A 15,823-nucleotide genomic window follows, 5' to 3' on the forward strand; every position below is an offset into this window, starting at 1 on the left:
CCACTTGACAGAATGCAATACCTGGTAGGAGTACATTTGGAAAAATGCAGAAGCGATTGATTTAGAAAACAAAATTAGTTCCAGTTTTCACCACCAGAGGTAATTGTGGCACTGTACAACACCAAGTAAGTGCAGCGTGGAAGAAAAATGATACTAGTGATGCTAAATGATAAGAAAGGCTGTAATTACCACTCCTGTCGGTCTCGTGGCATTGATTACTAATGTTATTAATATCCCGTGGTCAGTGGCGGATTTACGGGAAAGTGGTCTTTTGAGTTGAAGCGTCTCTTTAAAATTCTTGGATATCTTCCAAAAACGAAGTTAAAAGTTAGTCTTTTCTGTGGTCCCTAAAATGCAAGCTTTCTCCAAAATTCCAGGAGAAGATTAGTGTCAAATCTCATCTCCAGAGGCTATTGTGTTTCTGTTCAGTGTTAAATACGGTGAATGTGGTATGGAAGACAAATGATATTGATATTCAATGAAAGAAAGGCCGTAATTATGCTCCCGTGCGACGCGTGGCATTGATTTGTACTCCTATTAATAACCCCGTGGTGTAGCAATGTGTTATGAGCGATGATGATGATGTGGAAGTCCCTACGCAAGGAAAATGTATGGTGACTAGTACCTATGAGATGGTGATGGCGTTCTAAGGACGAGACCTACACGGTTTCGTGTCTTCATCGGAAATTGAACCCGGGACCCCTTAAACACAACGCAAAGAGTGTGCGAAGAAAAAAGAAGCAAACATCGGATCACCATCAATTCACTTCTGGCACATAGTGGCCCTCAAACCAGTATCACTGAAACATATGCAGGCGTTAGTAAGCGCCTGGAGAGGTAATTACAGTCTTTCTTGTCATTTAGCATCACTAGTGTCGTTTTTCTTCCACGCTGCAATTACTTGGTGTACAGCGCCACACTTACCTCGGGTGGCGAAAATTGGAACTAATTTTGTTTTCTACACCAATCGCTTCTGCATGTTCCCAAATATGCTCCTACCAAGTTTGGTTGCATTCTGTCGAGTGGTTACGTCTCCAGAGTTTTCTGGACAGCGATACTTATTTTATGATAACCTGGTACATTTTCTTATCAAGATCAAGTCAAATAGTTTTCTCGAACCCATTACCAATTCGTATGATTAGGTCCAGTGTTTATTCCATTCTCATCCCCCAAGACACATTTTTCCAGAGACGTTCTAAATTAGTTTTGCCAAAGGTGAGATCAAGTTAAATAGATTTTCTGCGTTCGAAATAGGAAGATTCTTTTCATTTCGTGTAAATTATTCAAAATTCTTAGACCTCAAAATGAGTTTTCCAAAATCACACCAAAATATTCTTTCACAGTCTCGAAACTGAGCCATATCGCGTGATATGTTCATATTTTGTATATAAAAAATACTCTTATACAAATTTTGTTGGTCGATGCATAGCAGTTCAAAACAAACGACAATGGAAAACCTTTTACTCCCCCAACTCACTCTTCGGAGTGGAATTTCTCAAAATCCCGTCTTGCGTATAATGTACGATATAAGGAAAAGCATTCGTAGTACAATATTTCAACTTTGAGGCCGAACTAGTTCAGAAATCTGATGAAGAGAACATTTTATTTCCCCTTTCCATTCTCTTTGGTGATCAGTTTAACAAAATCCTGTTTTACCGTAGTGTAGAGTCTAAGGGGAACATTTGTACAATATTTCAATTTTCTGTGCCCGAAGGTTGTGGAAATAAGGTGATAGGTGATAAAATGTTCAACCCTTCTTTACCTTGTTAGATTGTATTTCACAAAACTCGTCTTACCTACAGCCTAGGGTTCATGGAGAACACTTGTACAAAATAGCAAACTTCTTTACTATACCCAATTGCCTGTTCGATTCCCGATGGGGTGCTTGCCTCGGATATAAACTCGAGTACTATTCCGATCCCAACTGTAAACTGTGTATCCATCGTTTGATCTAGTATTGTTGTTGAATAAAAGTGATAAAGTGATGTTAAATTCCAAGTCAACCAACTAATCATATGCCCAAAAGCTTCGTACATCAAGTGAATGGAGAGAAAGAGTTCAGGTCCTTCTTTTCCCCCTTAGTCGTAGCCTAGAGTCGAGGAGTACTTTTGTATCAAACTTCAAATTTCTGCGCCCAAACATTTCTGAGATCTGGTGGACAGTTATTAAAGATCCCCTTTGAATATTTGGGATTGAACTTCGCAAAAACCCATCTTATACACGTGGCCCCACGCAGCGTAGTCGATAACTCTCTCACCTTTGGTGCGAGCGGCCCTGAGTTCGATTCCCGGTGGGGGCACTCGGTCGAAAAGGTGTGAAACGCTTTTTCAGGCCAGCCACCCTGAATGAGGTTTTCCTGGGTTTTCGTCATTCATACCAGGCAAATGCCGGGATGGTACCTAACTTATAGGTCCCAGGCAGTTTTCTCCCTTCCCTAATCCTTTCTTCCTTCCCTTTCCCCGGTTAGTGTACTCGCCCGGGGACGTCATCCCTCAAACGTGATGGGCTAAATGGTCATAGATGCCGAAAGCCCAGAAATCTAAATCCAAAAACCATCATATACAAAATCTATAATGATTATTTTTGGGGATCTGATGATCAGTGATTCAATGGATTTTCTGTTTTGTATGTGTACCGAGGGCAATTCACTTCTCCTCGGACGTCGGAAGTTATCGGTAACTACGTACATAAAGGAGTAAACCTCTGGTGCCTGACGGCGGCTTTCACTAATAACTACCGATTCTGTAAAGAATCTAATCCTTCAAGGAATGCAAATCTACAAATCCCGCAATTCAAACATACACTCAGTTCGAATTTAATTACAAGAGGAAACTTCTGAATGAAATGTGTTTAAAATTCATTTGATGTTAATTGCTTTATTTCTGTTGAATTTCGGCGGAATTCCGCTCTGAACGACTTCTTCTTCTTCGCAAGTAGTTATTATATGGATGAGTAGTTAGTGGGAATGTGCTACCAGTTGTGGCGTCATTGCAACAAAGCAAGAACTTTGTGAGTATTCGATGACTACACGGGAGTGCTTATTCGACTCTTTAATAGATACGAGAAAAGGAATTAAATATATTACAGTCTTCTGTGGAAAAGATGAATAGGAGTAATCTTGTAGTATCATTCTGCTTCGTTCTGAGGATTGAGCATCGTTTCCTATAATTAAAGGTGTGGAAAGTTAGGTTAGGTTTGATCTAGAGGTGAAGGTTAAATTATGTAGTAATTGATTTAATTTATGGAATATTTACTAATAATATAATGATGCATTATTAAGGTAAATCTGTTTTGTTTGTTCTTGCAGGGATAACTACACTCTTCAAATCAACCCATTTTCGGGACTGTGCAATGAAGAACATTTAAATTACTTCAGATTTATTGGCAGAATTGCTGGCATGGCTGTATACCATGGGAAACTTCTAGATGGTATATTTATATATTACTCTGCTGTTAATTTGTGAAAACTATTAACTTGGTATTATTCGTAGTATATATTCGTTTATTTTAGGAGTTACGTGTATTTGTATATAAGTAATCTATATAATTATCGTATATAAAATATAGCAGTTGCTAGGCAGAGTAAAGTCATTTCTCTTCAGAAAACTATCCAGGATGAAATGTCCTAGGTTCTTATTTCACTGATGCAGGGGAGATTTCCAAACAGGGGTTGTACGTTTAGTTCTCTTATCCATTTTATTCGAGGTTTCCGTCAGACTTTATAGGTACCAGCATCAATAAAGAGTAAAAGAAAAGAGATTGATGTGTGAATTGTGTATTGGTGACTGGTTTTTACTACGAAATTATGACAACTACAGTATCAAGGAAGGGATGTATGAGTGAAATTAAATTCATCCCAATGATTCGTTATGTGGCTACACAAAAGTGATTACAATTTCAAAACCATACAAAACCTCTTAACTTCGATAAAGCAGTATAGCGCGAAGCCTTTACGTAATGCAATGAGAGCTTATACATTGTGACATCGTTGGATTTGCCCCAAAGAAATCGCCAACCTCCTTGTATGCGAGTCGACTCTGTCTGCTAGATGTCCTGACGAACAGTGTGCCAACCATCTGTAGCCAACACATGCCAAGTAACCATGTTGGCCAGGGTAACAATGATAACACTGTGCAACAGTGATTTTTTTTTTATATATACAGAAATGTAAATGGTCATCCTTTATTGACTTTTGGGCGCTGAACACGAAACTGACAATAAAAATATGCTCTTGGCTAAGATTTACTTGTGATTATACAATTGACATGTTACATATAACGCTATAATAGTGAAACTGTAAAGGTAAAAGTCACAAAACATTGAAATGATTACGGAAATAAAAATAGCTATTCTTCATAATTTCTTGGACGCTGGACAATAAAATGACAGTGATGATATGCTCCTAGCTCAGATTTAGTGGTAATTGTATAATTTACCTTTTGCATATAACGCTATTATAATAAAATTGTAAAGGTAAAAGTCACCAGACTTTGAAATGATTACGTAAATAGAAATATCCGTCCTTTTATAATTTTTGGGAGCTGAACACGAAAAACACAATAAACACATGTTCCGAATTCAGATTTAGTTCTAATTAAACAATTTACATTTTGCATATAACGCTATGATAATGAAACTGAAAAGGTAAAAGTAACAAACATTAACATAATTACGAAAATAAAAATAGTTGTCTCTTATAAATGTTTGGATACTGAACGTCAAAAATATAACGTCCTCCTGCCACACTATCGGTGTAATAGTACTCTTAACATTTTGCATATAGCGCTACAGGACAAGAACTGTATTGGTAAAAGTTACCTAAAGTATCTGTTTTAAACTCGTCGTCTCTTGGCTTGTTTCTTGTGAGGAACATGTGGAGCATCTCTTGGAATCATCCAGTAGAAATCCGCTAACATTGAAACTGACCACTTTCCTTTGTAATGTTTTTCATCGCAGAAATGTCCTGGTGAAATCGCTCTCCTTGCTCGTCACTGAAAGATCCACAATTCACTGGAAAGACATTAAGGTGGGAATGGAGGAAGTGCATTTTGAGTGGCATATTGCACCCAAGTTTCTCGTATGCAGATAGCAATTCTTCTACTAATTCTTTGTAATTTTCGGCTCGGTGATTGCCCAAGAATCTGCTACAAACATTGTGGAAACAATGCAACGCATGGAGCTCATCAGCAAGATTCAAACACCTCTTCTTGCAATAGCTTGCGTATTTGCGGACCAATAAAGACTCCCTGCTTAATCTTTTCTGTACTTAGACGCGGAAACTTTTGGTACAAGTATGCCAAATGCACCAATGCACGTTCATTCCTGTTCATGGCCTTCACAAATGTCTTCATGAGTCAAAGTTTGATGTGCAATGTTGGTAGCACAATGCTTTGTGGGTTCACGAGAGGTACATTTGAAATGTTTTTTTCGCCTGGCAACAAAGCTGTTCGTCGCGGCCATTCCTTTTGAGTGTAATGGACATTCTTTGGACGACTATCCCACTCACATATGTAACAACTGTACTTTGTATAGCCACCCTGTAGACCAAGCAAAATTGCGATCACCTTAAAATCACCACAAACTAACCACTTGTCTTCACGATATTTTATAAGATCCAGAACGCGTTCCAACATGGGATAACTTTCGTTACCTAAGGGTGCATAGAAAACAGGGATTGATGCTGTTGTACAGGAGCACAGCCTTAAGGATTGTTTTGGAGGCGTTTATAAACAGTTTCCAATCTTCTACTTTGTACAGAATCTTCAGTTTCTGCATCAAACCTGGAACATCATTGCAAGATACTAACTCATCGGTGCAGCAGAAAAATTTTGCAAGATCTTTTTGACGATCGCATAGAGTTGATACCCTAACTGTATCCTCAGAAGGTTCCACTGCTGTAACCTAGATGCTAAGAGCGCATCTTTATTCTTTGGTAGTTCCAAATTTCTAATCAGGTCATGTAGCTCCGCTTGTGTGAGTCGGTGTGGTTCAGGATAGTTGGTCTGATCAAATGAAAGATCAGTGTCACTGGTATGTGCAGCAGGTTTACCTTCACTTTCCGTCAGAGCCCTGCACGAGCCGGGTGCGCCCATTTGGCCCGAACCGGACACTGTGAAAGACGGATCGGAAACTAATGTTGTCAGCCTATGTTAATCGTAATGTGTTTGGGAAACTGACTCTTTATTCAAGACTGCAAAGTACTGTAATACTACTACTATTACTACTTCTACTACTAATTTACTATTATTACAACGACCACTGCTAATGCTACTACAACTGCTACGACTTCGCGTCAGAGTTGACATGTCTGGTGGTACAGAATTTACCTTCTAAGTACAGAAAAAAACGGAGAAATGCTAGTTATTATAGCCTGCATAGAATGTGAACCGATGCTTGATCTACGAGGGACAACGGTGGCTCAGTAGGTAAAGCACTCACATCTGGTGCTAAAGGTCGTCGGATCAATCCCTGCTCGTGCTATGAGCTTTGTGGTGGACAAACACCGTGTGCGTGGAAGTTTTTGGGCTCGTCCCGTTTCCTTCCACTGTTTTCATTCCATCAATTCATCCCATCATCATACGGCCTGAGCCGTAGTTGCCTAAAGAACGTATGATAAAGTCAAGTACTTGACCTACGAAGTAGAATTTGGTACGCTATCATCAGACCACGGAGGCCGAAACCATGAACTGGCGTGTTCATAAAATCAGTGCAATTTGTAGTAATGTTCAATTAGTAAGGCAAATTCCAAATGGTGTTACATGTTCCTGTATTGTTTATAGTATGATACTACAAATATAACAAAATATAATGATCAAATAAATCACCAAGACACCAGGGTGGATTAGGTGTTCCTGGAACGGTGGCTCAGTGGTTGAGCGTTCACTTCTGGTGCATGAGGTCCTTCGTTCGATCCCAGCTCGCGCCAAGTGAACTTTGTTGTGGACAAACACTGTGTGTGATGGTTTTCTCGGCGTTCTCCTGTTTCTTCCCACTTTATTCATTCCACTATTTCATCTCTTTCTCATCCTCACCATCTCCTTTAGCCTAGCCGGCATAACTGTGGGACGTAAAACTCAAGGATTACATTTTCATTGTTTTGGTTTCGTATTATTAGTAATAGCAATAGTGGTATTCGCTGTCGTATTACTATAGTAAAGAGTAGTAGTAGTAGCAGTGGCAGCAATAGTGGAATTAGCACTAGCAATCGTAATAGTAATAGTAGTATTAGCAGTAGTAGTTGTAGTATTGGTATTACATACGGTGTAGCAGTTTTACATGTCTTCTCTGTTATTCGTAACGCGCTAATGAGTGTAGTATAAGACTTCTACGTCCATGAGCTGTATTATTGTATAATAAACATGGCTGGACAGACCAAGCACAGATAACAAATAGACAGACAGAATAGGGATATAGAAAGCAAATCTTGGGTAACTTTTCACACGATTTTCCCATTCGAGAAGGACAAATAGACATTGCAATATTATGACGACATTATTCTCATTTTCCATTGCATATTGGAGGATTGACTTGACTCATCAGACTTGGTTGTTCTCAGGCCGGTGACGCCCGGCCAGTTTAGGGTCCGGCCCGGTTAGAGCCCGGCCCGTTCTCCGCTCGGCTCGAGATTCGGACCGGGTCGGGTCGAGCTGGGCACAGATTTACAGATCCATCCGGACCGTCTTCGGGCCTGGGATTGCAGGGCTGTGTTTTCCGTCGGAATGGTAGCCAGGAGATCGGGAACAGGCAATCCTTCTCCATGGGCCACTGGACGAATGGCAGATGGTGTCACTAGGTATTCGATCTTCCTCTTCTTCTTCGTATTTATACCTTTCTTCAAGCAGGGTAACATGCAAAAGTAGCAGTCTGTACTATGGTTTGTTGGTTCACGCCAAATGGCGGGCACAGCAAAGCGCATGGAAACGTTCTTCCCATGCATCTAGGCATTGAGAGTAGATGAACAACTCATACAACAAACGTGGGTAGCCCATGATTTATCCTGGTCTCCAACACGACACCCAAAGTATAGTAAATATGCTCTTCGCTCTGCAGCAGTCAGTGGCCACTTCCTGGAACCACAAATCACGTCCGCACATGTCTAGCACACACTCTCCACCGAATTTTTACAAACGCGGGGCATTGCTGCACTTTCCATGAATTGCTGACACTTCGCAATAAAAACAATGTATACAACTTCGATAATGTCCTCACTCACTACTTTCAAACTGCTAGTTCACCAGTAACACAAACAGTCTGCCAAACTACTACTTGAAGCACGCCACGAATACGATTAGAGACGTTAACTGGAGCTAGTTGCAACTTGCAATCATTGCCTCACGTGACTCATGAGACGCTCGCACTAGCTGTTGATAACGTACAACGTTGCCAAGTCGAATATGTAGCAGATACTTGTCAAGAACGACACTTTGTACCGTGTAAAACAATAATTTCAAATCATGTACTTATAATGCCCCATAGCGTTATATGCAAAATATAAAACGCTAAATTACTGAGAAACCTGAGCCAGGAGAAAATTTTAAGTGTGATTTTCGCGTTCTGTGGTCAGAAATCAATAAAGAAGGGCTACTTTCGTTTCTATAAAAAAAATAAGAAGTGAAAAATTTTGAATAGTGTAACCATTGGTCCTTGAAGAAACCTTATATATCCTGAACACTGACGGCCAGATGTCCTGCAAAAGTGGCGCTCAGAGTTGTCCAAAGGAAGTGCATGACCGTGACCTAGAATTCCGTAATACAGGAGTCACTGAGGAAGTTGCCTTCATTGCATAGGAGTGAAGATTTCGTGCCTAGTCCCGAATGGTGCGCCCCGTACCATCATTTTTGTCTGTTATGACGCTTGACAATCCACATCGTTAGATTGCGCTCATGACGATAAGTATAACGTATATAGAACAGATTGAAGCGGGATTCGTCTGAAATCAATCGTCTGACTCTCAGCATTTCAGTAGCTATGTTCATGCGCCGATTGTAATCTGGGGTATTTATGGTTCTGAGTCAATGGAATCCGACACAAAAGTATGCGCGTCACCAACTCAGCATTCAGCAATTACTGTCGAACCATTAACATAAGATAAATCAACAACCATTGCTTTTCTCCAGCGTCGAGCTAACACTAGATATACTGTTCGTCATGATAATAGGGACGTGATGTTATCTCGTTGTGGGTTATATGGCGAGGTCCACTGCCGGATCGTTGGTGTGTACAGTTCTTCTCTGTCCACTGATTCCTCTCACACATCACTGTTAAGAAGGCATGCTGTGCAAGGGAATCTATTTCACAGTGTTATAAGCCGTCTTCTCGTTGTTTGATCATAGAGCTCCATTCGAACGCAGTCGCCTATTTATATTTTATCCTTTGACGTCGACGAGGCATAGTGACTTGCTAACACTTTTCCACGCTCCACTACTTGAGTGCTGCGTAATCTTGTAACCTTGTGAGTTTGCACGAAATCACATTAATTGCTTCTTGGTGTTGAAAGTTTCACTTTCAGCAGTATATATATCCTATATATTGGTTTAATTTAATACAGTAACATACAAAAATAATTTAGATACCAAAGTATCACATATAACATTCTCTGTGTAAAAATAATGTAAAGAATTTCATACTTGTTTTTTTAATTTCGAGACTATGGATGATATTTTTTTTTTCTTAATTTCGAGACTGGACGAGAATAAGATGAAACAATAATGCTAAGAGTTAAATCTAATCTTCTAATTTTAGATCTACATCTTCTTTACTAACAAAAGATATTATGTAGTAGTTCAACTTCGCTGCATTTATAAAAACGGGGCTTTGAACGTAATGCAAAATCAATACGCCATGATATATGAATGGGAGGTCCAAAGACTGTTATGCTGTCTGCATGCCGTACGACTTTAAACTGGAAACAACACAAGTTTAGTTAACAAAGCACTCACGGCTGCTGTTGGAACTGATAATAGCGAAACATATGAGGCAATGGGAGAAGTATTGAGTTGAAATGTACAAATCATTCTCCAACACTTCTACGTGCTTGATATAGTGTATAAAGTAAGATGAGGTATCTTATAACTTGACTGCTACTCTGAAAGCAACACGAGCAAATGCCTATGTCTCGTCTCGTCTGAGGAATGATCAGTTTCTGGACAGAGTACTGACGTGCGATGAGATCTTGCATTCTTTGACTATGTCGCCATCTTGATTAGTTGACACTACATAAACCCACCCCGAAGCAACCAAAACCACATCAACAGAAAGTTCTTCTGTGTGTTTGGTGAACTACTCGGGGTATCACGAACTATCAGTTGATCAATGCAAGTGTGTAATTGGAATATGTACAAGAAAAATTGAAAATGGCGGATCCAGTGCTTCTGAAACGCTGATGATTGTCCTATTCGAGAATAACAGAAGATCACCACATGATGGTAAAGTCATTCCTGACACCATTATCACCCATATTCTGCGGATATTGTATCATCGGATTACCTTTGATCACTTCGTCGCACAACCATCTATGAGGACGACGATTCCGAATCCCGACGACGTACCCCACGCACTGGATGACTTCTTAGATTTACATTCCATTGAGTTCTACCACCGATGTAGTCTTCCCTGTCTTTCATTTTGTAAGGTCAAAATCCGGCTAAACTCATTTCGGATACCTAACATCTTATTGTGATACGTAATGTCACGTTTTACACAAGAAAAAAGGAAGATATAAAGGAAAAAAAGTACGTGTTAATAAATATGCTACACTTTGAAATCATTGTACAGAAAATCAAAAACTAAAGACGTTCTAGGACAGTTGATTTTTAAAATGTGTTCGACATAACTGAAATAGTTTTGATCTTCATGCTCATGGTTACAACAAATCAAATTTTGTTAACGTGAAAGAATAAGAGATTGTCGTGAGCATGTTGTGTTACACTTCGTACTTAGTTGTGTATACATTTTTAATTTTGTTAATTAGCATTGTAAAATGAAATGAGGTTCAAAAGAAAATAACCATTGAAGCGTTTGTTTCAGATATATATAGGAAAGATAAGAATGTTCATTACCTATTTTCATTCTTTAAACTGTAAATAATTCGAACACAGTGACCATTGAAACAAATGCCTATAATGACACATCATTGTAATGAATGTCTTCAAAAGATCCTCCTGACAGTAGGCATGGAATATAAAATTATATTGTAATTAATTAGTGTCCAAAAGGGAGTATCATTATGCTTAGGAAATTTATCTATATGTAAATTAAATTGACATTAAAGGAAATTAGTTATTCCAGTAATTTGATAGATGTATATTTATATGAAGGTTCAGGAATTTTTGAAAGAACAACTGAAGTACTAGTTACTTTATTTTACACACTTCATATATTTATGATCAGAATAAAGACAGAAATATTAAAAACACGAAAACAAAAATTACATTTAGTGAACGAGAATGAAAGAAGAGCTGAAAATTATTGCACTTAAAAACAGCAATTTGGACGTGTCTTGAGTTTCTTCACTAAATTTTTCACTATGAATGATAGTATTGTAATTTCTTTCCGGAATAAGAAGGTCAAATTTGAATTTCTTACTACTCCCCAACCTGAGGTTCCGATGACCACCGGACATCTTGTTATAATCTGACTTGTAAATTGCTAGTATCATTCTTTAGTCGAGAATGATTTGATTTGATAAAAATGTTCCAAAAATTGTCCTATTTTTGTGAGACTTTGGAAGGTGTGTTTTCTAAACCTCCTGCACAACCATGGATAATGTTCTGTATAAGGGATTCTAAAGGCGTGAAAGAGGTTGAGATCCTTGACATACATGTTCAGCTATCGTAATCTACGCACTACATTTCGCATTCTAACATAAGTGTACTACATTTTCTGATTAATAAAATCCTTTTAATGTAGACCGCATTAATAAATTTTTATGCTTTTCATGACACTTTTCAGATCTTTTTTGCCCGGTTTTCAGTACAATTTGATGCCTTCTTCCTTGTTCTGGCAATGATCTTTAGTTTATGTACTTCTAAGATTCGATTAAAGGGATATGTTCACATTCTTGGAACACGATTGACATTCAGGTTTCTAATAAATTCCTGTTTGATCTGAATTTCATCTTTGTATCTTGAACTCCAACTTCACAATTTCGAGAACGACAGCTGCGATGCTGTATATTACTTTGCTCATACATGCGGATTACATTCCCTGGAATCCCAGACCATGTATGTGATGGATATGAGTAGCATCGTGTCCCTGGATTTTTCGGAATTATTCTTTTTCCTCCTACATTCTAATTCTACCAGTTGTAATCATTCACTTTCATTAATCATCCGTCTCGTTTGGCCTAAAGAGTGTGCCCGTGGGATGTTAGATTCAGACAGATATATGTTAATTACATTATGTATGCTCCTTTCTGGTATTCCATATGGATAAAAGTATTTGGTAGTATATGGTCTAGAGTGACTGGCTTTGTTACACTGTCAGGTCATCAGGACTGGGTTGCCTTAGTGCTTCATAGTTGTTTATTTGTCCTCTGCAACCAAACTACGCAACAATAACTAGCAGATAACAATTCATTTTGACTTGAATTGCACCAGCTGAACCCAGGATTTTTTATTTAAAAAAAGTTTGTGACTCAATTTATTTTTTAATCTTTAGAATAGTGGTTTTAACGCTGGATTACTCTATTAATTTGTTGAAAGAAGAAAATAGCTTAAATTGAATTCAAATATAAAGTTTAGTATGTAGTGTAATTTACTTCATAACCTTTTAATCTCTCATTCCAGCTTTCTTCATTAGGCCTTTCTATAAAATGATGCTGGCTAAAACAATAGATTTGAAGGATATGGAGAGTGTAGATTCAGAATATTATAATTCTCTTCTCTGGATAAAAGAAAATGATCCATCCGAGTTGGAATTGACTTTTTGTGTAGATGAAGAGAGCTTTGGACATACATCACAACGAGAATTAAAACCGAATGGTGCTAACATTCCTCTTACAAATAAAAACAAAGATGAATATATAAGGTAAGTTCTAATTGTGAATTTGAGAGCTTTGGTAAATTAGTTATTCTTTTAATTACCAAAATTATTTAAGGAAACTGATAGTTAGATGGAGAGTAGGCTTGTGTTCGATGTTTCATGTTGTATATTGTAATATCCTCTGCATATGACAGCGCTTGTTCTCAACAACAACGACAAAGGTGATGACGAATATCAAAAAACAACATGCGAATCGAAAATGGACGATCATCATCGCCACCTCGAGGTTTTACGAAGACTCCTGAGGAGGGTATATAAGACGCCACAGTACCTTGGAAGACATCAATATTCCCTCCCCCCCCTTTTTTTTTAGTTGATGCTGGGCCCTGAGAAATGCCTTAACTCAATCTTTTGGCTGCAACTAGTCCATGGGAGATACCTATCCTCTTCTCTTGGCTGCGACTGCGCCCTGAGAGACTCCATACACTCACCTTTTGACTGCGACTCTAACCTGTACCTTGGCTGCAACTGGGCCCTGGGACATGCTAATCACCAATAACCAAATTTAAGTTACCCTATTGGTCTTCTAACCACCATTAGAATTGTACATTATTTGTATCATAGTAAAGTTTTATAATAAAAACGGTTGTGGGAGAAAATTCAAATCCCGTGTACGTTATTGCTCTACAAGCCGCTTTCAGCAGAAGGTTACTATATTGTATTGCTTTTAAAAATTAGACTTGTAAACAGTTCCGAAATTATCAGGTATAATTATGGTAATATATTATTGGAAGGGGGTGGGGGACTCCATACAAGTCTTCAGTTGAATACTTCACATTGAATTCGATGTTTTATCTACAGTTGGAAGTCTGCGTGAAATCCTTGTGAACTACTTACCGAATGAACTACTTACCGAAGTCAATATCTAAATGAGTACGAACCATATAAGGTAGATTGTAATATACATGAAAATAAAATGCACCTATTACTCACAATCAGGTAATTCTAGTATGTAGATACCATCTTAGTTTAGGCTTTAGAAGTTCCATCCTATGATAGCAATTGGCTCAAGTCATTTTAGCCTTTAATTTGACTAAAGACCATTTGACATCTCTTTTGAACTTGAAAAGATCATTCATGCATACTGTAAATGATAAACTCCATAAAAATAGAAACGCAATTATTTTCACTAGTAGAGCGAGTGAAATATATACAGAGTGGCCCAAAAGTAGGTATAAAGTCCCGTCCCGTATTTTATATAATTTCTTACTGTTATCAAACAGGTAGACCTAGTTTCTGTATTGTTTGTTCTTAACGTCTTTTTACTTATAACTTAAGCCCGGAACAGTCGAAGTAAATAACTCCATAAACTAGAATGTTATACTTGATCAATGCAGTGGTGTATACCTACTTTTGGGCCACCCGTATTACCAATAAAATTAGTGCTAACTTTTCTCTATCCCTAAGGAAATAGCATCCAATATTTTGGAAAACTTTATTGAGTTTCCGTTATCAAGGACCGTAGAAACTTATAACATATTTGGCAAGGAGATCTTCACATGTCTTCTGTGGATATCTTCAGTTATTTTAAAAAATGTATTTTATTTCAAACCGGGCAACTTCTTATATCTTACTTTATTTTGAGGGCTACCCTTTTTATACATTAGTTTTTTTTAACATGAATTATGCTTAATGTGAGTGCATTTAACACTCAAAAGATTATATCAGTATTTGTGAAGACTGGCCAAAAATTCTTTCATTTACCTGCAAAAGAAAAAAAAAAAAAGATGTAATAGGTGTAATCTGTTAGTGTTAAATGCACTTACACTAAGCTTAATTTATATAAAAAAAAAAAAAACGAAATGTATACATCGAGCTTCCAAAAAATAAAATGAACTAATAGAATACGAGGTTAAAAATAAAATAAGTTTTTTTAAAATAATTAAAGATATCCAGTAAAGACAAAGGTTAAAGCATGTGAAGATCTCTTTGCTGAATATGTAATAAATATGTGCGGTCCTTGATAATGGTAAGCTGAAATATTGGATATTATTTCGTTAGTTTTTTTTTTTTTTTTTTTTTTTTTTTTTTTTACTAGCATAATTGAAGACTTGCTGTAGAAAACAATGTAAGTGCCAAAAGTGCTCAAGCGTCACAAAATAGAAAATACTATTGCTTAGAAACACAACCTAGTATATAACGAAGTATGAAAATCTAACTAAGGCATAAACTTATTTAAAAAATAAAATAAGTGAAACAATTTCAAGATGAGACTTACATTGTTTTCTGCAGCGAGTCTTCAATTATAATTACGAAATTCTATGATACAAAATATTACAGAATATTACTAATATATTTGACGTGACAATCACAGACGATAAACGAGAGAGAATCATGTGAAGAGCACTTGAAAGACTCAGCCGATGCGTATATTCGTGTTCCTAAGAAAGTTGGCAGCTCCATTTAAGATTTTTAATAGCTTGTCTTAGTATTTTTCTTAGTCAATATAATTAAACTGACTATAATTATAATCCTGCTGACAGAAAGCTCACAATATATTATGTTAATCCATTAAATGAATTGATCTTTGTGAAAAATAACACAAACTTTTTTTCGCTCCCACGAACGAAAATAGATTATTCCTATAGGTTTCGAGCTCCTGAGTTCGAATCCGTAACCCGTTTTTCTCCAGGACGTACCAGTTTTCAGGGAGGAGGGGAAGGGTTGTTTCAATATCCACCCAAAGATGCTATTCTCCGCCTATAATAATTTGCACGTTATAATTTAAATATCAATATTAATTATGTAGATAAAATTGCATGAAAAAGTTTAACACTTACGT

General features: G+C 37.5%; 1 protein-coding gene across 7 annotated transcripts in view; it reads left to right on the forward strand.

Moving 5' to 3' along the window:
* Positions 1–15,823, forward strand: part of Nedd4 (E3 ubiquitin-protein ligase Nedd4) — a 123,932-nt gene that overhangs the window by 97,464 nt on the left and 10,645 nt on the right. For all 7 annotated transcript variants that reach the window (XM_081748175.1, XM_081748177.1, XM_081748181.1 and 4 more), the window contains 2 exons: positions 3,308–3,429; positions 12,786–13,026. In XM_081748175.1, coding sequence (XP_081604301.1) covers positions 3,308–3,429; positions 12,786–13,026 — 363 coding nt within the window. The remainder of the gene's footprint in view (positions 1–3,307; positions 3,430–12,785; positions 13,027–15,823) is intronic.

The sequence above is a fragment of the Thermobia domestica genome, chromosome 2 (assembly GCF_964235325.1).
Source record: "Thermobia domestica chromosome 2, izTheDome1.hap1.1, whole genome shotgun sequence".
NCBI classification, from domain to species: Eukaryota; Metazoa; Arthropoda; class Insecta; order Zygentoma; family Lepismatidae; genus Thermobia; species Thermobia domestica.